The sequence below is a fragment of the Apteryx mantelli genome, chromosome 2 (assembly GCF_036417845.1).
Source record: "Apteryx mantelli isolate bAptMan1 chromosome 2, bAptMan1.hap1, whole genome shotgun sequence".
Lineage (NCBI taxonomy): Eukaryota > Metazoa > Chordata > Aves > Apterygiformes > Apterygidae > Apteryx > Apteryx mantelli.
This window is the reverse complement of record NC_089979.1, coordinates 144,631,100-144,654,716: the sequence shown is the minus strand read 5'-3', so window position 1 is coordinate 144,654,716 and position 23,617 is coordinate 144,631,100. Positions and strand designations below refer to the sequence as shown.

Below are 23,617 nucleotides of genomic sequence, written 5' to 3'. Positions count from 1 at the left end.
CAGAGCACATGATGGTGAGTGTGGCTGCTGTGCGTGGAGCACGCGGGAAGAGCGGCTGGCTTGTAGCTATGGTTGGGCAGGACGACTCTGCTGGTGTGAGAGCCCAGAATGACAAACAGCCTAGAAAGCCAGCACCAAGGGTGTCACCCTCCGTTCACACCCCTTGTCATGCGGTATGTAAATGCCCGCAAGTTACCCGAGAGGCAAGTATTGCCCTCTGAGCAGTCCTCCTCTTCAGTCTGATGCAGCTGGCTGTTTGCAACTAAGAACATCTTTCTGTTCCCTGACGGACTGTTTCCTTTACCACCTCCTAATACATTTTATCCTGAAGAAAGTCCAGAATATATTCTTCCTTCTCTTCTGCTTTTATTTTCCTCTGCTATCACGATAGAACTGAGGAGCTTTTTATGAGGACAGGGATTATTCTGATTTACTGGCTTTCCATGTTTCCTTTTTATGTTCTCACTAACATTTGAGAAATGGAGCATTAAAGATTCATACAACATAAGGTTGTTCTGTGGTCGAGTAGCTATCTGTGAACTGGAGGAACTAGGCAAAAAGGTGGGTCTGAGGTATTAGAGAGTATGTTTGGCTTAATTCACCCTCTTTGGGATGCTTGGAGCACTACATGCCTTGAGCCTTGTTTTGTGAACTCAAGAAGATGGAGTTATCAGGGGCTTTCTTTAGGCTTGCTTTAGGACTGTATAACCCACAAACTTCTTTTTCTGAAAGACATTTAGCAGGGACTCTGTCAAGCAAGGCTTTTGCTAAGAAAATTTTATCTTGCAGAAAATCTGTCTTGGGAATCACTTCTCAGGGACTTTTTTCCTGGGTATATGAACTTATATATTATGAACTTTATATTATGGGGGTTTTTTTGTTTGTTTTTTTAGAAATCTTAGAGATCCATTCATTCTGGATGATCAGGAGTGCAAGAGGAATTTCACAAATCTGTAAATAGTTTAGCAAGTAATGTGACATCATTTTGTTTCTATACTCTTAATATAGTAACTGAATTGTATTGAAAATCCTATCTGTTTTATCACATTTTATAGGTGCATCCTCCTTATAAAGGAGAAATATAAAATAGGAAATCTAGAAAAGAATATTCTATACATGTAAAGAGGAGCCCTGATAGAGTATCTTATGAGAGGTGAGGTTTTTTAATATAAACTTAGTAATAAAAATGGGAACTAGTCCTGAATTGCCTATTTCTTTTGGTCAATTATATAAAGAGTGTAGTTAGTTAATTCAAAGCTTGAGGTTAGATGGCATGAATGTATATTGGGCTTGAAATCTGTGTTTTTGAAATTTAATATTTGAAATCTCAGTAATATAAATAATTGAAAGTTACAAACTTTGAATAAAGTGAAAGTTAGTTGCAATATTATGTGTGTTTTGGGATCAATTCATTATTGATGTAAGCTGACATATCTTGTAGTAATCCATGGTTACATATGGATCAGCAATAATAATGAATTTGATTGCTTACCTAGGTACTAAAATCTCTTAGTATTATTAAATTCCAAAGCCACCATGCAATTCCAGCTAGCAGCTTTACAGTGCTGACTCATAGATCTTCCTCTCTCTGCTAGACTGACTTCCTTCTGCTCAGATCTCGGCCTGCTTCTCTGTTACCTCCTCCTGCATGTCCAGCTTACTGATTCCAATCCACTGCCTTCCTCTTTGTCATTGTCATCTTCTCACCCATCTCCCTCCGATTTACCTCCTTGCCTCCAGCCAGGACAGCTCAAAAATGCATGTTCTGAACAGGCTGGTCTTGTGTTCAAGAGAGCACACCCTCCACACATCATCTTGCCCCAAGATTCATTCTTGATCCCACCCTTTCTATCACCAGACGCTGTGGAGAGCTGCACCTTTATCAGGTTCTCCCAAGAGGCAGCGGCATCCCAGTTTAGCCTGTTGCTGTGCAGTATTGATCTGCTGGGGTTCAGCCAATGGACAAAATGGGCTTGTCTCAACTGCAGATACCATTAATTCTAATGCAAATGCTCTCTGCTGAGAGTTGTTTCTTGCTGGTTTGTGTGAAAGACACTTCGTTAAAATAACTTGTGTTGTCACCTGGCTTATAGTTCAGCCACCTTGACTTTTTGCAGGAGTGTACTGACATGACTGTCACAAGTCCCGTAATTAGTCAGTATGCTTTGATTCCATTGCAAATTTAATAAAATAGCCTTGGCTTTTCTCCTCCTAATTTTGCTGGAGGTCTCACCTCTGAGCATTTACTCAATGCATTACATAAAAAAATACTCAGGGAATTGGTACATCTTATTTTCACAAAGGTCCAAACTGTTTAAATCTCACAGCTCCTTCTTGTCCAATGTGGCTTTTCCGCTTCTTCCATGCAGCTAAAATCCTCTTCATCTCACAAGCTGGCTACCACAACTTCCTCCTCTCCAGCTTCGACAAAGGTCCTTTATACTGCTTCAAAAACCTGTTATATAGGTCATTTTTCCAGCTTATCATCCTGAGTATTTCTTTCCTGCTTTGCTTCTTTCTGCTGGCTCTCCATTTTCTGTTGCATTTAACACCCACTCCTTTTCTTCCCCTTAAAGACTTTTAATTACTTAATTCCCTACACTTCTTAAATTCTGCTGTGGCACCAGCCCCTGCCTCTAATTAGTGTTGCCAGTTCTTCAGTTGAATTCTCCTCAAAATGTCTTTATGCTTTCTCCCTAACTCCTGCAAATAGGTCTTTAAAAAACACAAAGCCTCTCTTTAATCTTCCTTAAACCTCATCTTTACTGGGAAATCTATTCCATAGTGGCCAATTTGCTGTGACTTATGCTTCTGACTTGTTTTGCAGATAATATGTACTACCATTCTCCATCTATCACGTCCACTTGCTGCCCTCCATTGTAAATTTCGGTGTAACACTTTTGGGACAGAGACTGTACCTGAATATCTGCATGGATATCACTTAGTAGACTAAGGTTCCTAAACAGTAACTAGAGCTTACAGCTGCTACTGTAGCGTACGTAAGACATATCCATAGTGAAATCTAGATCGAGAGATCTGGAGCATTGGTTTGTGTGACTCTGTGAAGGCCAAATACATTGCAAGCTGACAGTGAAGGGCAATACCTCAGCTGTGATTATGTGTACTGAATTTTACAGCAATAGGAACTACAGAAAATTGTAAGACATAGTCTCCAAAACCTCCCCTGAGCAGAGTGGCATGTAGGCTGAATTGTTTTTAACTGGTTTAGGTACTGATTTTGGGATAGAGATGAGTGTATACAGCACAAACATGAGGAAAGAACAAAAGATGTTTGAATATATGTCCTAAATTCAAATGAGATCTTAATGATAGCAGGGCAGATCTCCATTTTGGAGTCTTTCATGTATAACCCTTGCAAATGTATTGTATTACTTTTTAGGGGATGAAGTTTATCTCTCCACAGGTAGTTAATATTCCCATTATGTTCTCATACAAATTTGAGCTCTCCAAAAAGGAAGAGAGAGAGAGCTGAATAAACAGAACAATATGCTTCTGTAACATGTCTGGTGAAAATGATTGCCATTGCCAACAACTAAACTATATTAGAAATGGAGAAAAAAAATCCCAAACCAAACCAACAAAAAGTTGAAGAGACCTGGATTTCAGGAGAGCATTCTTTGGCCTATTCAGGGACCTTCTTGGAAGAATCCCATGGGATAAGGCCCTGGAGGGAAGAGGAGTCCAAGAGAGCTGGCTGATATTCAAGGATCACCTTCTCCAAGTTCAAGGATTGCCCATCCCAACAAGCAGGAAATCAAGCAAAGGCAGAAGGAGGCCTGCATGGATGAACAAGGAGCTCCTGACTAAAATCAAACATAAAAAGGAAGTGTACAGGAGGTGGAAGCAGGGACAAGTGACCCAGAAGGAATATAGAGTCACTGTCCAAGCATGCAGGGATGGGGTTAGGAGAGATAAAACCCGCCTGGAGTTGAAACTGGCCAGAGACATGAAGGGCAACAAGAAGGGTTCTTACAGGTACCTAAGCAGGAAAAGGGAGGCTAGGGAAAATGTAAGCCCACTGCTAAATAGGGCAGGGGCACTCATGACAAAGGACACAGAAAAGGCAGAGGTACTCAATGCCTTCTTTGTCTCAGTCTTTACCAGTAAGACTGGCCTTCAGGAAACCCAGGCTCCAGAGACCAGAGGGAAAGTCTGGAGCAAAGAAGACTTACCCTGGGTGGAGGAGGATTGGGTTAGGGAACGCTTAAACAAACTGGACATACACCAGTCCATATGCTCTGACAGGATGCACCCGTGAGTGCTGGGGGCACTGGTTGATGTCATTGCAAGGACACTCTTGATTATCTTTGAAAGGTCATGGCGATCATGGAAGGTTCCTGAGGACTGGAAGAAAAGTTTCTCCTATCTTCAAGAAGGGCAAGGTGGAGGATCTGGGGAACTACAGGCCAGTCAACCTCACCTTAATCTCTGCTAAGGTGATGGAGCCTGGCTACCATTTCCAGACACATGAAGGATAGGAAGGTGACTGGGAGTAGCTGGCATGAATTTATGAATCATGCTTAACTAACCTGATAGCCCCCTATGATGAGATGACTGGCTTGGTGGATGAGGGGAGGGAGAGCAGTGGATGTTGTTTACCTTGACTTTATTCAGGCTTTTGACACTCTCCCATAACATCCACATAGACAAGCTAATGAAGTGTGGGCTAGATGTCAGGCTAGTGGTCAGTGAAGTGAGCTGAAACTGGCCAGGCTCAGAGGGCTGTGACCAGTGGCACAAAGTCCAACTGGAGACCAGTCACTAATGGATTCCCCCAGATATCAATCCTGGGGCTAAAATGGTTTAACATCTTCATTAATGACCTGGACGATGGGACCAAATGCATCCTCAGCAAGTTCACAGACAATACAAAACTGGGAGTAGGGGCTGTTATACCAGAGGGCTGTGCTGTCATTCAGAGGTCCTTGACAAACTGGAGAAATGGGCAGACAGAAATCTCATGAAGTTCAATAAAGGGAAGTGCAGAGTGCTGAAATAATCCCTTTTGCCAGTACAGGCTGGGGGCTGACCAGCTGGAGAGCAGCTCTGCAGAGAAGGACCTGGGGGTCCTGGTGAACAGGCAGTTGAACATGGGTCAGCAATGCACCCTCAGGGCAAAGAAGGCCAACAGCCTCCTGGGCTGCCTTAGGCAGAACATTGCCAGCAGGTCAAGGGAGGTGATCCTTCCTCTCTACTCAGCACTGGTGAGACCACATCTGTGGTGCTGTGTCCAGTTCTGGGCTCCTTAGTACGAAAAAGACATGGACTGAGTGGAGTGAGTCCAGTGCAGGGCCACAAAGGTGATTAAGAGACTGGAGCATCTGTCAGACAAGGAGAGGCTGAGAGAGCTGGGCCTGTTCAGCCTGGAGAAGAGAAGGCTCAGGAGGGATCTCATCAATGTGTATAAATACCCGACGGGAGGGTGTCAAGGACGGGGCCAGACTTTTCTCAGTGGTGCCCAGTGTCAGGATGAGAGGCAATGGGCACAAACTGGAATACAGGAAATTCTGTCTGAACACAAGAAAACACTTCTTTACTGTGAGGGTGGCTGAACACTGGAGCGGGTTGTCCAGAGAGGTTGTGGAGTCTCCATCCTTGGAGATACACAAAACCCAACTGGATGTGGTCTGCGCAGTGTGCTCTAGGTGACCCTGCTTGAGCAGGGGGGTTGGACGAGATGATCTCCTGAGGTCCCTTCTGACCCAACTATTCTGCAGTTCTATAATCTTAGAAATAAAGTATTATTCTTTCAACCTTGTTTTCTTGAGACATCAGCCTATGGTTTTATAATTTTAACTGTAGCACTTAAATATTCATACTCAGAATCAACTAGGTTTGTGTGTCTATGTGTTTCCAAAGACATGGGTTACCTGCAAGAGGATCCTTGCCAATGAGAAATTTTGTCTGACTGTATTCTAAGTATTATATTTTCCCAGCCAGTCAGTTGGGCTTTGTATGCATACATGCATAGATCTTCCAGTTGTATAAACTGAGCTATAGTTCGGATAGCCAACAATTTTACTGCAGTGAATAGTAGGGATATTACAGTAAACACCCTTTATCCAATATTTATGATAAAATGACATGATTCACACATGCTTTTTGAATGCATCTAAATGGATTGTCCTCAGTCCTCCTGCTGCTTCATTTTGCTTCATCTTCATTATAAGGGTATTTGTTGAACATTTCAGTGACTTCAGAATATTGGGATCTGATATCACATTTATTTTAAAATTCATTTTAAATCCCATTTTCTCTTTTACTAGACCTTTATCAAGATAGCACAAGAAAATGAGCTCGTTAAAATGTTTTTTTGTGACTTATTTCACAGGAACAACATTCAGCGTTAATGCTATGTTGCTAGGTAGCCAGGTGATCTTAAACTGGAAAGCATCTTAGCTCATAAATTCCTGCAAATCTAATATACTTACACTTGCTCAGCAGAATCTCTGAGATTCCACAATTTATACAGTAACATACATTGTAAAAGTTTTAGGTCTATAATTGAATAATTATGTTACTTTATTACTTTGAAGTATGTAGGTTTCTGATGTAGCCATACATGCTTTTTTCTCTTCACTCTATATTCCCAGTGAGATTTCCCTCTAACTGTGTCATGGTCAAAACATAAAGAGACCATACTTCCCTAGAAATGAAAGTGTACTACCATATGCCAAGAAGAAGCTGCCTAACAAGAAATTATAAGCATGAAAGTTAAAGATGCTGTGATACTGCTACAGCCATTTCACCCTTAATGTGATGGTATAAAGTAAGCACAAAGCAGAAAGCAAGTGACCCCATACATTTGTACATGAAATAAATTGACCACTAGAGGGTACTGAAGAGAGGTAAAAAATCACTAGTGGTTCAGCCTAGGGGGGGTCACCGGCAGCCATAAGGTACTGGGAAAACCAAACTCTTTTCATCATCTTTGGAACTACATGTATGAACTGTAACTCGTCACTTCCTCATGGAACAGGATCTGAACACAACAGCAGTCAGGCCTGAGACATGACAGCCTAAGCCTGCTTGTTCTCCAATTATTGGCAGGGATGCACAGAATATAAACAAGGTATATTTCCACAGGTAATAAAAATTGGGACTTAATAACAATTACATGATATGTCAGCTCTGAGAGCTTTTCGGTGGAACAACTTATGATTTGGACATAGATCACATAGGTGCTCTCCTTCTGTTCCTAATTTTTGTCACTAATGCGTTTTGCTGGTAGAGCTTAAAGGTCACATCCCTAAGGATATGGCCCCATTTGCGTTAGCAGAGCCTGACTTTCTCTTCAGATAACAGTCATCTTGGATTGAGTATCACTAGAGGACAAAGTGAAAGTGAGATTTCAAGAGGGGGAGGAGGAGGAGGAAGGGGGGGCTGTGTTGCTTTACATCCATCTTCGTAATAGGAGGGTCACCAAAGAATAGCTGCATTAACAAGTAACACAGCTCCTAGCTCTGGTCCCCAGTGCTGCAGCAGAGGGATCTTTTCAAGGTGAGTGGATCGGCCTAATAAAGAATGTCCCCAGCCAGGAAGATTTATGAAGATCTGCTTTACGTTGGCAGATGAAGGCCTGACAAGGTGGAGTTATACTCGACAATCCTGTTCACTATTTCATTCTCTGAGGGACGTGTCCTGCTTACTTTGGGTGAGCCACTTGATCTGAGGGCCTGCTTTCCCAGTGCAATACTCTGTGCACATAACACTCCAAACCAATGGCATTAACTACTTCTTTCGCAAACACGTTTGTTTATGTGCTCTTAAGGTTTTTGAAATTCAAACACTTGGCCCAACACAAGTTCAAATAGAGCAGGAATGTAACTTAAGTACATGGCCTTTCAAGAATCCCTAAAGAAAAATGTTGGGGGGGGGGTGAGTAGAGAAAGCTGTGAGAGAGCTCAGACCATGTAAAATTCCTTCTTCAAATCAACAGCAAGAACCCTGAGATCTGGAAAGTGCACATCTTTATACTACACTGTGAGCCACCATCTGCACCACACATCACAGATTTGTTTTTTGTCATCTCATCTTACCCTGCAAGTAATGAATAGGGCAACTGTGTCTGTTCTATCTGCAGAGATTTTTGTCATCCAGAGTGCACCAGGCCCGCTAGGGCACTGTTTATAGCTTTAAACAATATGTTAGTTTACACAGTAATAAACAGCTGCCAACCCTGCTGCCTCCTTTCCTCCAGAAATAATAAACCTAACCTTTACCTCAGTGCAAAACACATAAATGATTAGGCTGACTGGCTTGCATGATGCATTGAGGCAAATGTTTCATGTTGTCCAGCTTCGCAATTGATATCTTGGCAAATATTTCCACTGCACTTGATAATCCCTACATTTGCAAACTGATTCAGTTAACTCAATGGCAGCAGTGGAGGTCAAGATTCATAGTAAATTCTTACCAGAAGCCAAGTGAGGAGATGCTGAGGATGTAGAGTAACTGCCAGCAGGTTTTCATTTAGGGTGTATCTTTGGGGTGTCGATGTGAAAAAGGACACTTTAAATAAACTGCCTAGCTTTTTGTAATACAGAAGTGGCTTTACATGTAAACAAGTTTAAACCCTGTAGATGCTTATGGAAGAAGGTAGTGAACAGCAATATTCTTTAGCATTTTGTTCATGTTAATTTTTTCACACCACAAACTGCAAGACATAGACATAAAAAGCAGAGCCAAAAGCCTGCCCCTACAAAGAAGCAAAATGTCATCATTATAATAGCTGTATCTCTGTGGTTTGCTAATTGCACATTTCTGCCTTATTGTTTTCCTGCACTGGGTGATTGAAATACAGAAGAAGAAAAGTAAGAACCACCAATTTATGGACTTGATCAAAGTTACAAAAGTGATTTCACATTCCTGAATTCAATAAATGTGCCACACTAGTGCCCTTGGAAACAGAAAAGGTTTGGGTGGAGGAAAGAACAAAGAAGGCCTTTAACATAAATTTTTCCATCAAGTAAAAACCACTGAGGAAAGAGGAACAAAAATTGCAGTGTGCAGCTCTGCACAGCTTCAAGCTCATCCTTCCTCTGGTGGGGAATGTCTGTGAAACATCTCTGTGGACTGAGATTGTAAAAATTTCAGAAGACAAGGTCTGGGTTTCTTTCACTGACACCGCACTGACGTCTGATTTAGGCAAAATTTTCGTTAATTTAAAAGATCCTGACATATGCTTGTAGATTGGTCCTAAGCAGTTGCAAAGCCAGACACTTCTCAGAAATTCTAACTTGTCTGTACTAACAAAAAAAGCAGAACACAGAGCAGTAGTGTGGCAAATAGGCTTGTTATGAACTTTTGATAAAGTTGAAGTTTACCTAGAAATAGGGGGAAAAATAGGAATGTTGTTCCAAATCTAGTGGGTGCTAGGAGTAGCAATTTCTGTTGGTAAGATGGCATCTGTCAGTTAAGCATGGTTTCCTCAGAAGCTCTCAGAAGCTCTATCACTAATTGCCAAAATAAAGCCATAGCCTGAATTATTGTAGTGTTCATAGAAGGCAAGCAGGAAGGCCTCCTCCTGTGAATGGCATGTGCAAAAAGAGAAGGGGGCTCAAATTCTAAACTTAGTTTCAGCTTTTGGATCAGACGTATTATTTATGATGATGGCATTTTCCTCTCCATTCAAAGCAGGAGTATTCACCAGTATTAATATCAGATTTGAACAAAGATCAAACTATTAACTATTATTAAGGACTTAAATGTCTTTTTTTTTGCACTGAGTGATAAAATATCCTTAAGTGCTTGTGTCCTTCCCCCTCCTTTTCTCCTTCTAGCCTCCTTGTCCGTTTCTTCCAAATTTTTATTTTTTTCCTCCCTCCATTTTCTCTCTGTAGTGTTTCAGTTTCCACCCTTTCTCCACTTCCTTGCATAAAATGACATAGCCAACATTAAAGTGTCATTTCATCTCCTGTTTTTAAGACATTAACAGGGTCAACAGAATTTACACCTCTGAAAGTCATTTTCTCATACAGTCTGTAGATTCAGGGTTTGTGCATAAGACATTTTACTGCATTATTGTACTGCTATATAGTAGGATAATTCCCCATAATCTCGTATGTCATAAGAGACACACATATAAACACATAGTAGTTTTCCACCTCAGGAGGCTATGTATTTGCCATTCCTGCTGCATATATACATGGTAATAGATAGGTCCTATCCTAAAGAGCTTAGCGTTGCAGATGGCTTGAACTCAACTCATCTAAATGCTTGTCCAGACAAATGTGCTTTTAAAATTGAGTTAACAACTTTTAGCATGGACACAGTCTAATCCCAGTAAATTGTGTTAGCTAGCCTCATTAAAAGACAAGTTCATTTTAACCAGATAATATGTATTAAAATACAATTTGCACTATGTACACCTGGGTTCTAAACTGTGTAACCTAACATGTATTGTTTTCAAAAAGTACCTATTTTTTTATTTTAGACTAGACATACCCATCCATCTTGATGGGTTAAACTGATTTATTTTCCAGTAATGTTGGTTCAATTGAGTTAACAAGATCAAAAGCTCTCAACACTCATTAAGTTTCAGGCTAACACATTTGAGGGCAAATTACCTGGCTGTGCTTTAAGATATAAGTGGAGGTTAAGCCCAGGTTTCAACTTGAAGAGCTGGGTGCGTACTTAAGGCAAGGTGCCCTTTTTCTACCAGCCATACCACAGCCGCTCAAATATCATCCCACTCAACGCTAATCCAGAAATTAGGCCAAGAAGTCACCTTCCTCCATCGTCAAACCTACACAACTTGCCTTGGCCACTGAACACGCGGCGCTGGGCCTGGGGAGGGCAGCGGGTGTGCGGGACCAGGCTGGCGCAGCCGTTCCCCCAGCGTGGGCACGCCTTGCCGGCCTCGCCGGGTGGCCACCTGGTGTGGGCAGGTCTTGCTCGCCTCACCTCGCCCGCCCGGCGCGGACAGGCCCTGGTCGCCTTGCCGCAGCTGCCTGGCACGGGCAGGCCTCGGTGGCCTCACTGTGGCCGCCCGGCGCGGGCAGGCCTCCCTCGCCTCGCTGCAGCCACCCAGCGCGCCAAGGGCCGCGAGCTGGAGGCACCGTGGCATGGCCATCGCCACATGGCCACTGCTGGGTGCTGGTTCAGGGGACAATGACACGCAGCCTCCGGAGGCCACAGTGCCATGGGTTGGGGTGTTGACAATCCTAGCTGAATACCGTCTATTTGCTCCTTAATCAACTGCTATCAAGAACATCTCTGATGCTACAAGCAGCAAGCGCCCTATTATAATAATTCCCAGCGGAGCACTGCCATTGCTTGGTGTGTGGTGGATGATGAGGCGATGCCTTAAACCCGAGTTGCCCAAGCTGTGGCTGCGCGGCGGGGCCTCCCCGCGCTTGCGGCATGTCAGGAGAAGGGCCCGGGCCGCCGCCCCGAGGGGACACAGGCACAGGCCCCGCCGCCGCCGCCGCCGCCGCCCGCCCGCTGCCCCTCGGCCCAGCACGGCCCGCCCGGGCGCTGCCCTGCCGCCCCGCCCCGGCAGCCGCCGGCCCCGCGCCCGAGCAGGGCGGCGGGGCAGGGCGGCGAGGGCGCCGCGGCGGGGTCGCGGCTGCCGGGCCGGGCCTTTCCCTGTCGCCGCCGCCGCCGCCGCCGCCGCCGCCGGGGCCGGCCGCCTCCCCCCGGCCGCGGCGAGGCTCCCCTGCCCGCCCAGGCTCCGCCTCCTCCTTTCTCTCAGCGCCTCTCCGCACCCCTCCCTCCGCGCCCGCGCCCCCGCGCCCCCGCGCCCGACTTTCCTTTCACTCCTCCATCTCTCCTCCGCACTTTTCTCCCCCCCTTTCCTCCCTTCCCTCCCTGCCCCTGCCCCGCCTCATTGGCCCTGGCGCTCCCCGGCGCGTCTCGCCGTGGCCGGGGGAGCCCGGCGAAGGGGGGACGGGACGGGGCTATGAGCCGCGCGGCGACTGCGGGTAGCCGAGCCGCTGCCGCGGGCACCACGTAGGGCGCCTTCCCCGGGCGGGGCCGGGCCGGGGGCCGTCCTGCTGCCCTCGGCGGCTGCCCGGGTGGGGCGGGGGGGGGCCGGAGCCGCGGAGGTCTCTCCCCGGCCGCGGGGCCGCCGGCGCTCGGCGCGTGGGGGCAGCGGTGTCCGTTGGGCGGGTGGTCGCGGGTGCCGACCCGCCGCGGTCGCCCCGGGCGCGGGCGGCGGGCGGAGGGGCGCCCGCGAGTGTGCCATGATCGACTCGCAGGCGGCCGAGAAGATCAGCAGGATGAAAAAGTTGCGGAGAACTTTGTCGGAGAGCTTCAGCCGAATCGGTGAGTGCCGCGGCGGCCGTTGGCCCGCGGCGGCCGTTGGCGCCGGCCGTTGCCCGCGGTGGCGGTGGCGGGGCGCGCGGGCCGGGGGCGGCGGCGGGGCCCGGGCTCCCTGTGGGGCTGCGCCGCCTCCCGCCCCGCGCTCCCGCGGTTTGGTTACCTGCGCAGGTGTCCGACTCCGCTGAGCAGTTTGATTTGGGTAGGGCTGGAGCAAAGCACGGCGCTGCGCGAGGAAAGGATCTTTCTGCTTTTCTCCGGCCAGTTATTTGTGTAGTGGCGTGGTGGGATCCTGTGCATTGCCGAGCTGGAAGCAACTGTGCTGTTCCAGTCTTTTCAAACACTTCTTGTGAATTATGTTTGGAAAATAACAAATATTTCCCGGCAGTGTGTGCAACCCAGATGGTGCAGCATGAATCTGTAATTGAATTGGCTTAAAATAGGCTAGGAAAAACAAAGTAAAAATGAGAATTGACCAGCCTGTCTCCATTGCCAAAGTGAAACCTTGACAAAAATATGGAAAAGCAAATTATTATTTTTGTTTTGCTCTAGGTTTAGTAATTTATTTTTTGGTCAGACTGCACATTCTTTTAAGTTGAGGCATGAGATGCCAAAGCAGATAACAACGGATCAGTGATTTAGGAGGCCAGACAAAAGAAGTCTGTCTGTCATCTGCTGCTAAATCTTGTCATTCTTTCAGTGACATAAAGCATGTTGAGATAGTGTTGTCCGAACAGGGTGCTGCTGAGCACATCGTCCCCTTGTATCACTGCGCTGCATTCAGGTTTGACACCAGTTTGCTTTGCCTTAGGATTTGTTGCTGAGAACAATGCCAAAGAGTCCTGGTGCACTTTGCCTGAGGTTTCTCGGTCTTTGGCACAGTGTTTTGCTTAACTGGTGTTCAGCGTGCTCGGTCCCGCTGATGGTGTCATCGCACTGCTGAGCAGGGAGGCCCTGTGCAGCACCCAGGCAGAAAAGGGCCCTTCCCCAGCCCTGCCTGTGCCCTCCCTCTTGTCCCGCCAGGGCATCTCGCCTTGCGGGCGTCTTGGGATGGGGTTCTAGCCTCCGAGCGGCTTTGTGCCGGCGAGGGGATGCAAAGTGCCTGCGCTGCAGTAGTGAGCTGTGGCACGTGGCTATTCTCTTGACAGTCTCATCAGGGAGGTGTGCTGAAGTACATGGGCATTATAATTTTTCATGTGTTTGCATATGCGATCAATGTATTACTTCAGATTTTAAGGGCTGCAAACTTTTTAAGCGTAGGAGAACATTTGAAATCAGGAATCTTTTTTTTGTCTTACTGCAAAATGGAGAAGACTGAAGATAACTCATTCATATTTATAAAACAGGAAGAAAGTATTTCAAGGGTAGATGCCAGGTTTCAATTCAGAACTGAATATTAAGTCACAGTTATATGTCCCTCTGTCCCCATGTGAAAATAGCTTTCAGCTATAATCAGTCTTAAGCTTGTAAAACGCATTTAATTCTTTACGATTTGAAAAAAGAAAAAAAAAGGCAGCCAGGTATTTCAGGTATTTGATCTGATCTGTCCCATGTTTGTGTGTGTATGTGTGCACACACAGACACTCTTTGTAAATAGAACTGTGGAAGGGTTTTACTAATGGTGGAAGTCATTAACAAAGAAAATCTCTTGAATGAAGATGCTGCTTTATCATACCGGTGACAGTCCCATTAATGCCTTTTCAGCATCCAGGCCTCTCTGCATGATAGCTTCTGCATGGTTTAGTTGGTGCTGTTGGGTGATCGTCTCTCTTCTTCATTTTCACAAGCTAAGAAGCCTTTTAGTTTCCTTGGGAACTTTGGCCTGCTTTTAGGTATACATATTGTTATGTCTTCCAGTTGCACTAGTTCTTTGTGCAGGGTGCACAGCAGTGTAGGAGTGCGGTTGGTTGGCTGGTTTGTTTGTTTGTTGTGGTTGTTTTGCTGTTAAAACTCAGTTGCTACTAGCAAGACTGTTCCATCTTCAGATGGTCTAATATTTTGGCCATTGTGCTGGTAATTGCACTTTGAGCAAAAAAATCTAATTTATCAGTATGGGGCTTGAACACAGTCACTTCCTTATACCCAGAGCCACCCATAAGCCCAACCAAAACAAACCTCTGTTTAAAAAACTCTAACTTGCATACCAAGAAATCCTCATGTGCTGTACTTAACTTATATGTTGAAATGAAGGAGAGAAAACTAAAACCTCATTGGAAAAAAGTCTTAACCTTCTGGCTATGTGTCATGCTGGTTTTACACCTCTTTTTGGTAATGAGGCATTCCTTTGTGAGATTAGCAAGTTATTACTTTAATATGTATCTATTTTGAACTTTCTGTCAGTCATCTCTTCAGTTGTGGTTTGTCTATTATAAACAACTGTGGTGATCTTTTAACTTACCTGTTCTTCTGCTGAAGTTTGTGTTTTCATAGATCTAAGTACACAGTGGCATTATTGATATAATCATAAGAACAATATGAGATACAGAAATGGTGTTTGAACCAAGTAAGTAATGAGTCAAACCTTCACATGCTACAGTAGGGAATGTCTAATAGTCCTTCTAACAATGGTAAGGTTTTTCTAGTTGTTCCCCTCCCTTCCCCCCGATATTTTTGGTATCTGAGTCGCCAAATACAACTTTTCCAATGCTGTAAGGCCCTCTGATTTGGGTACCAGAGTTTATATACTACCCTGTTTGCTAAGAGCAGTGTAAATGAATCTTAATTGTCTTTGGCCGTGTTCTTGTGTTAGGGCATGTAACTTAATACTCAACAGACTACCTTCAGGACAACTTTTTCCCCACAAAGTAGTCTTTTCTATTTTAGAGACTATATCAACAATGACTTTAAGAGGTGATCATTTTTCTTCCCCAGTGTGCAGCAGTATGCTGATTAATGGTTGAAGCTATTTCCCAAAAGAAGAAAAAACCCGAATATATTACATATTTCATTTTTCAATACTTATTTATGGAAGTTCTGGAAATTCAGTACTTTTAGATAAAAGAGGAGGTGGTCTTAAGATCAGCTTAGTTATCTCTGGGACAAGAGAAGGGTTGTTATTTGGTACGCCATAATTTAAAGTAGACTTGGCCCATTTTCTTAACTGTAGTATGATGTATTTCAACCACTACACCCAGAAACTGGCAGAGGGTGATGTAGATCTGGCTGTGTTAGGTATCCTCATCCTGCAAAATTATGATCTGGCCCATAATTGCTAGAGTACCTGATACTGAGAGTGATTATTTTGCTGAGCTGAAAATTGTGAAGTGTCAAGTTGTCCGTCTCTGAGCATTCATCCTGTGCTGGTTGCAAGTCTGCTAAAGGATGATACAGGCCTGTGGTGGGTTGGAAGAAACGCATATGGCTTATGGTGCCAAACTGAGGTTAATATTCTAAAATTGGTACCATGCCATTTTATTGCAGAAATTGTGCTCACAGTTCTATTTTTGCAGCTAATAAAACCTTTTTACTGTTAGAAGTTTTCTGGTGTGACAGGGTGTATCCCTGTTAAAATTTAGCATCGCAAGGAAATTATATTACAAAGAATCTTAAAAATTTACAGACCTTTTTACTGATAGGTTCCTGGCAGCATATCTGGTTGTATGCAGACAGCCAAATTAGTTTACAAATTCTAATTTCCTTGCTTAGATAGTGTGTTGTCCATATAAATGAACACACTATACCGTAGGTTAAACAGCTTTTTGAGATGCAGTTGATCGATTGTTTCTTTTAGGATTACACCCTTTATTAGGTTGGTTCTTAGTTTTACACTTTGATAATTATGTAATTAAAATTAGTAATCAGTAATTTTATGATATCACTGATATCTTTTAGCTACATTAAGAATTCTTGACTATGCATTGCTAAAGTTAACATAGTATCAAAATCATATTTGAGATCTTTTCAGTTCCTGCCATTTGACTTCTGTTTTCTTATGCGATCTGTTCAGCCAAAAACTAACACCAGGCTGGAAGGAAGGAAAACATTGCTGAAGATTGCTTACAGTGCATTAAAAAAAGTCCGTAGCTGTTTTGGGCATCTAGTCTGTGCTTTGTTACTAGCTCCTCACTAATACAAAGGTTATCTCTTCTAATCTCCCCTAATGTATGCTCACATAGCTCACATACCAAAGAGAATGAGAAGTACCTTTGTAAACAGTTTAATTTTTTTAGCTCAGAAAGGTAGTTTTTTTAGTTTAAAAAGAAAAGGACTGCTCTGATAACAAAACAACATGTTTATAATATCATTAGTTGTATTAAATATGCTGTTTTGATGATTTTTTTTGACGACACTGTGTAGTAAACTGTTTGTTTCTGTACTGTTTATTAGTAATTTAAATCTGATGAAATAAGTGGCCAGAACTCTCATATTCTTATCTTTGAAGATTCTTAAAAAAAGCATTTCTGTTAAAGTTAGAAGTCAAAGTAAAGAAAGCCAGAATATATAGTGGTCAAACATTACCATTTCTTGTTGTTCTGTTATATTGTTAGTTTTGTTTGGTTATCTGTTATTTGATTATTCCTGGAATCTTTTGGTCATGTGAAAATCTTGAGTTGTGTTACGAGAGAAAAGATTGTCAGCACGACCTAGATGTGCCGTATACTATATTTATAGCTTGTATGTCATTGTGACCTGAAAGGTAAATAAAAAGATCTAAGCATGTGTTTTTTAACACCTGTTCTACAGTTTTTTTATTGTTGTTGTTTTTTGTCCTGACTCGTAATTTGGGAGATTGGCAGTCTGAAAGTGTTTTGTCCGGCCTTCAAAACCATAAAAATGCACTTCACGATAAAAATGTACGATGCATGCCTCAACCTCTTCAGCAAAACCCCAGGTTTTTGTTATTGAGCATGAATTCTAGATGAGTAATCGTAAAACACTAGTCTTCAAAGATCTGAGGGAAGACATGTTTCATGTCCCAACGAACTGGCAGAATGAAGGCAAACAAAGGCTGGAATGTCAGTACTTTTCCATACAAGTAAAAATGTGGTTTGCAACTTGCTGCAGGAGTTGTAAAGCTGAAAAATTTCTTGCAATGGTGTCCTAGGACAGTGCTAAGGCAGATTCAGGCTCACCTGCCTGAATTATGCCTGTCTTACAGCTTCCACAGTTACGCCTTTTCGAAGATGATATGCTTTTGCTTCTGAAGGCAGTGTTTAGGAGAGAGAGTGTTTTAGAAACTACTAGCGATTCCAAGGCAGAAGGAGCACTTGAAAGAGGAAAGAAACCACTGAAGTCCAGATCCCCAAAGGTGTTAGGTAATTGGTGTTTATCTCCTGCTGAAATCGATGGGTTTTAAGTGTAAGAAACAATATACTACTTAAGTGATCAAGAGGGAGCCTTTTGGAGCAGCAGTGTATGAACATACTGTCCAAGTTACCTCCTCTAGCTGCCTGTTCTTTCTTATTGTAACAGGAAAGCATTGCTCTATTTTTCTCTTTCCCGGGGTTAGTTACTTTGGTTTGGCTTATTTGAACTTTTCAAGAGAAGTCAACAAATAGCAAATTCGGGTAACAGTATGCAGAGCACAGTCCCTGGATGTTCTGTTTGTGCTATGTAGATTAAAACAAAACAAAACTGTCCTTTAGCTGCAGACTGACACAGTTCCAATGATGATTTGAGAAATTAATTTTGTTTACGCTTCTGGTAAAGATATCCACTATGGTAACAGAAAAAGTTTAAACAGATTAATCTTTGCTGAAATTTCAGAACTATTCATGTCTTTTTCGCTTTACCACTTCACAAGTCTGTTCTGTCTTCATTCTGCCTTTTCTGTTGATTATGTGCGAGTTACCTGATCATGTGCAAGCTAACAGTGTAAGAAACAGAAATCTCTTCTGCTTTAATGTAAATCATATATTGTAAAAAAAATGCCTGCTATAATGCATACTGTATTGTAAAGATTTAGTACTATACAAACAGAATGCATGGTTAGGTGTTTATAATACTTTGTTTTATGAAGTTCAGTCAGGCTCTCCATAAAGTATTTTCACACTCACTAGGAATTAAAATAAAAAAAACTTGTGGACTTTTATTTTCCTTAACCTGAGAGGGTAATATTTTTCATAAATATGTAAATTTAGTTTCTTGGAAACACGCTGTGCAGTTCTACATTCCATTTACAGTTTCATAGTTTGATTATAAAATTGTTATTCAGGCCAGCATGTTCCTTCCTATTCTAACAGGAAAATGTTGCTCTGTTTTTCTCTTTTCTGGTGTTAGTTACTTTGTGCTCATTGAAATGCAGTGCAGATAACTATTTCTTTTTTTCTTTTATTTTAAAGCCTTGAAGAAAGAAGATACCAGCTTTGATGAGGTAGGTTAAATATCTTTGTACCTTATCTAGTTCAGATGTGTCTTAGTATTTCTACCTAATGCTAAAAGGAGCTCTTAGAGAGTAGTGTTACCACATGTGTACATGTTAATGCATGCATGTTGCTTGGATATATTTTCATTTTCCAAGTAACTTCCAGATGAATTTGTTTACTGAAGGCTCTGAATGTAATGCTTGCTTTTTGTATATAATGAAGTTGAATGTTGTATGAAAAGCATTCATGTAAAAATGTTATAGTCAGAGAAAATACTTCATAGAACTTTGCCCAAAGTAATTCATAAAATTGTAGAACTCTACTGTAATAGACAATAAAAAAAATCTCTCTTGAGAATACACCTTATATAAAGTGCTACTGCATTGGCTTCTTGGTATTTGCTGAATATCTCAATTGAGATAGGAAACAATAATGGATGCTTTTTATGAAACTTAAAAATAACCAAACCCAACACCAACAAACTAATAGCTAACTGTATGGGTGAAACTGATATTTGATTATTTTGTGAAGACATATTGGGGTCTTGTCTTTTCTGCAACATGATACAGAGCTTAATTTGTAAAACACCGCACACAATTTGTGCTGACTTTTGCTTATGATCGACCTGACCCTCTAAATAAGGCCTATGTGAGTTGTCCTGCAGCACAAGTTTACACAGTAAGAAGGTGTAGGCCTTGGTATGATTAGCTGTCAGTGTTGTGGTCAATGCTTGCTATACTTCCCTCAACCACCACAGCTGGTAACAAATAGTAATACTTCCGTGTACCAGTGTTATACTTCTGGCATTTCTGTGTCTTCTACATCGCATACAGTAAGTTAAAATTGTGTCTGATTAAAGCAAGATAGTTGCTGCGTAATGCCAGATTCGAAAATAAATAAGTGATGATGTAGTGTCCTTAGTGTTGCATAAAATTGGGCTTCATCTCTTTCTAAACAGGTCAGACTAAATTTTAGCCCCTCTGCTCAGATTCAGTAGTAGTGGTGAGAATGTTTTGTGCTTTTCTGAGTGTGTTGTAGAGAATTCTAAGTCGGCTTGACCCCTCCTTGAGGAGTATATTAGGCTCTAAAGTAAAGATCCTGGAGTTGGACTGTGTTTTCAGAAACTCTGTCAGATCATGCAGTGGTCCTGACTATTGTAGTTCATTTATAAGATTGTTAGAATGTGATTCTTCAGTGAAAGTTGCAATGGTGTTCATAAGTGGTTGGTAGACTTTGAATCATTATTTTACAAATCTGATCTGTTCCTGTCCTGTACTTTCTTCTGAAGCCTTCAGTGGTATATCTGTGTTATAACCTACCCAATTAGTAACTGCTATTAAACTTGATACAGAATTTGGAAGGATCAAAATCTATCTATTAAGAGTTAAAAAATGCTGTATGACAAAGCTGGCAATTTTTCTGTCCCATCCCCTTGCCTTTCCCAGAATTGTTTATCTACAGGTTGTATGTATTTTCTTAAGCCCTGGCTTTCTGTTTGAATGAGAGGCAACTTCAGCAAATTCTCTATTTAAATTCAGGGTTTTTTGAAAAAAATGTTTCTTTGAAATGTGATTCTAATGGAATCTGACAGATCATTCATGTGAATTACTGCAGTGGTAGCAAGAGAAGGCTGGTGGGAAGGATACACAAAAGAATTTTCTTCGGTCTCCTGTAAATATGGAAGAGCTTGATGTGATGTTATTGTCCTCTGTTCCATAGCTTTATATGACACTTCTTAGGAGAAAGAAAAGTGTGCTTACATTTTTTTTTTTATCTTTGCTGATCTCTTCAAGCTCAGTAAAACAGTTCTTGGCAATTATCTAGCTGAAAGTATGAATCAAAGAATGGGCCGTACCACATATCACTTATTTCCTTTCTTTTCAAACATCCTTCAAGCCAGAATATAAAACAGTCTTCCGTAACAACAGTATACCTGATTATAATGACACATCTTTCTAAGAGAGAGAATATTTGCAAGCAGAGGAGTGAGCACATTTATTGGTCTCACAAGGCTATCCTGAAAAACATTGTTAAGACCATACTGTGATGTAAAATGAAAGAATTCTAGTTTTCTGGCTAGCATACCTAGTATTGAGATATAAGGGATGAAGTTATTAAGATAAGAGAGAGGAGTTAGTTACCCGAGCACTGTTTTACCTCCATTTCTTTGGTCTCTTACTATGAAAAATGATATGGCCCACCGCTGAAACTTGAATTGTGTTTAACAAGCAACGTTTTCTCCCTATACAGTGAAAAGATACTCTTTTTATCCTTTCATGGTACTGAAAGATGCTGCATATGTTTTTTTCCAATGCATGATTCCCGTTTCCTTGGGGGGAAATTGGCATGTGAAGAAGGAATCGAACAAGTAGCAATGAACTTAGGGGAAGGACTCTACACTCCTAACACATCAGTAGAGAAGGAGAACTTCTCCTGGTTTTTAGCCTTTTAAATTGTGACCAAAGTACCCAGTAGAAAAAGCAGGATAGCAGGGACCTGAAATTTCTGAGGGGTAGGGAAAATGGAGTGAAGGGGTAGAAGACCTTTCCAAAGCTGCAAGGTTTGGGTTTGCAGCCAAGTCAGTTGTCAGATTATTATGCACATTCTAGACGTTGCATCTAGCACTTAATGAGCTGTTCAGTGGATCTCATTCAACCTGCTTTACACTTGGACACAGTAGCTCAGAAGTGTACAATACTGTGGGAAATCTTTCCTTTGAAGAGAAACTCCTAAAAATTAAGATATCAAACATGGCAGGCAAGTGTATCACATAATTGCTTTCTGTGGGATATGAAATTAGTCCCTCTCGTAAATTAAGACCAAAAAGAGTCACGAACAGCAAAGCCTATGTATGAATTATGTGGTGTTTGCATCATACCTGGATTAAATTTCATATCTCAGACCTAGAAAATATTTTTAGTTGTTCGAGAAATGTTTTAGGGAATCTTTGTCGTACATTTAGACCTGCTCATAAGCTTAGAGCACAAGAATAGCACAAAGGAGTAGTGTAGGATTTGTTGCTTTTAGGTACCTGCTGTTATATAGCTTCCATTAAACTTTAAATGAAAAAAATATTGTCTGTAGATACTTGCTATGCTTTACTTCAGTCTATGAGAACATTTGAATTAATATGGAACCTTCAATCCACTGATAGCCTATCTACCTTCTTGAGAGCTTATGACATCTTATGACTTACATGAATAACTGAGTAAGATACAGACCTCTTTTTGTATTGCCTTTCATTCAAAGCAGCAAATTTTTTTTTTTCTTTTTTTTTAACCTTTTTCTTTTTGACATACAGATGTTTACTAGCCACATGTGGCAACTGGAACATGGGCCTATTCCAATACCTACTCAAATTAATGGAAAAATTCTCATTGGTTTCAATGGTTTGTGGATCAAGTTCTTTTATCATGAAATATCTAATTGAAATTCAGGGTTGCGGGGGAGGGCTCTACTTACCTGTTTTCAAGGTTAGTTTATTTGAGTGGAGAACAGTAAGTAACAATTTTTCTTCTCGTGTTTCAAAATGTCATTACCTGCTCTCTGAAGAAAGCAAACCGTAACATGGAATTGCCCTTCTTTTCAAAGCAACCTAAAGTAAACCTAAGGAACTTGCCTTTCCTTCTGGTTGTAGGTTCTGGCATGGAAAGTGTCTTGTTTATTCTTTCAGGCAAAACATTGAAAACAGCGGGATTGTGTGCCATTTACTGCATCATATCTACTCTGGATAGCAAGATAAATGATAAACACCTCTGAGGTATAGTGTGACATGCAGTGAGCTGTTTATAAAATGTTTGGCCCATGAATGAACAGCCTAGTTGTGCTCAAATACTTTTTGCTCTGTTAAAGTTTAGAGTAATAACTTCTAACTATGCAGGATTGCTTTGATGTGTTTGGACCTTTAGCATGACAAGGACTATGGAATTTGTCCAGTGTGTCTTGTAATGGTGGAACTATTTTCTTGTTCACTCAAATGTGATCAAGACCAGTAATGTGTGGCTGAATTGCACTGTATTTATTGGAAAGACACCCACTGTTCATACCATGACTAATATCATCACAAATCTGGTAACCTGTTCCTTTGGTTACCTACTTGCTCTTATGCTTTATTTCTAAATTGTTGTAGAAGTCAGTCTCTAGCTGTTGGTTCTTGTTTGTCTGTTGTTAGTGGTTTCTCTAAGCATTTAAATTGTGTTTTAAGACCTTCAGTCTTATGTATAACACCAGGTAAATTAATATCAATATCATAATGAAATCAAATCCAAATAATCTTAAGCCTCAAAATCAATATGAATTGCTAGGATTGTTGCCTCATCTGGTGTAGGAGCACCTCAGAGAAGTAACTATTGAATGGCTTCCTTAGGAAATCAGGGTACTGTGGTTGTCCCTGCTACACACTTAATACATTTCAACTCCACCCAGCAACTTTGAAGTTGGTCAGTACTGGACTCCTAGAAACTTGATGAAAGCCTATAGCTGGCTGAAGGATGGAGATGATAATCTCCTCTGCCGGAAGAGCTGGAATGCAGGATCTTGTAAGTGTGGGAGAATCAATGTGGAAGAGAAATATTGTGAATACTCTGTCCTCAGGAAAATCCTTAGTATTCATCTACTCCCTGCTATGTTGAGAGACTCCAACTATGAGGAAGCCGAATTTCATTTATTCTGCTACACATGGAGTAACTTGTGTGTGTTTAAAGTGGAAGCATGTGAAAGGGGAAGGAGTCTTGCCAGGCTACTACTTGATTCTGTAATGCGCTCTGCCTTGCTCATGCACTCTCAGAAAACAAACACTGACACACAAAAACAAAAGGCTATCTTTCTGTGGGATGTTGTCATGAAAAATGTCATAGTTTAAAGGATGCCCATCTCTGAACCAGAATGGTTACCTAGAGAAAGTTTTGATTTTTGGATCTAGGATCTTTGAATAGGCTTTGGTTACTTCACTCCAGGAAGACTTAAAAGTATGGGGCTGGTGCGTGATAGCCTTTGTGGAAAACCTGTGATGGAGGCAGTTTTGGAAGCTT

The 23,617-nt window shown here is 42.0% G+C and overlaps 1 protein-coding gene across 4 annotated transcripts in view; it reads left to right on the top strand.

Moving 5' to 3' along the window:
• Nucleotides 1–11,718: 11,718 nt before the first annotated feature.
• CDK14 (cyclin dependent kinase 14) overlaps nucleotides 11,719–23,617 on the top strand; it is a 338,379-nt gene continuing 326,480 nt past the window's right edge. Inside the window, exons 1-2 of one of the 4 annotated variants that reach the window (XM_067291726.1) lie at nucleotides 11,719–12,288; nucleotides 18,564–18,595. In XM_067291726.1, coding sequence (XP_067147827.1) covers nucleotides 12,207–12,288; nucleotides 18,564–18,595 — 114 coding nt within the window. In that variant the 5' untranslated portion in view covers nucleotides 11,719–12,206. The remainder of the gene's footprint in view (nucleotides 12,289–18,563; nucleotides 18,596–23,617) is intronic. The other 3 variants (XR_010883503.1, XM_067291724.1, XM_067291723.1) reach the window with 3 other exon arrangements.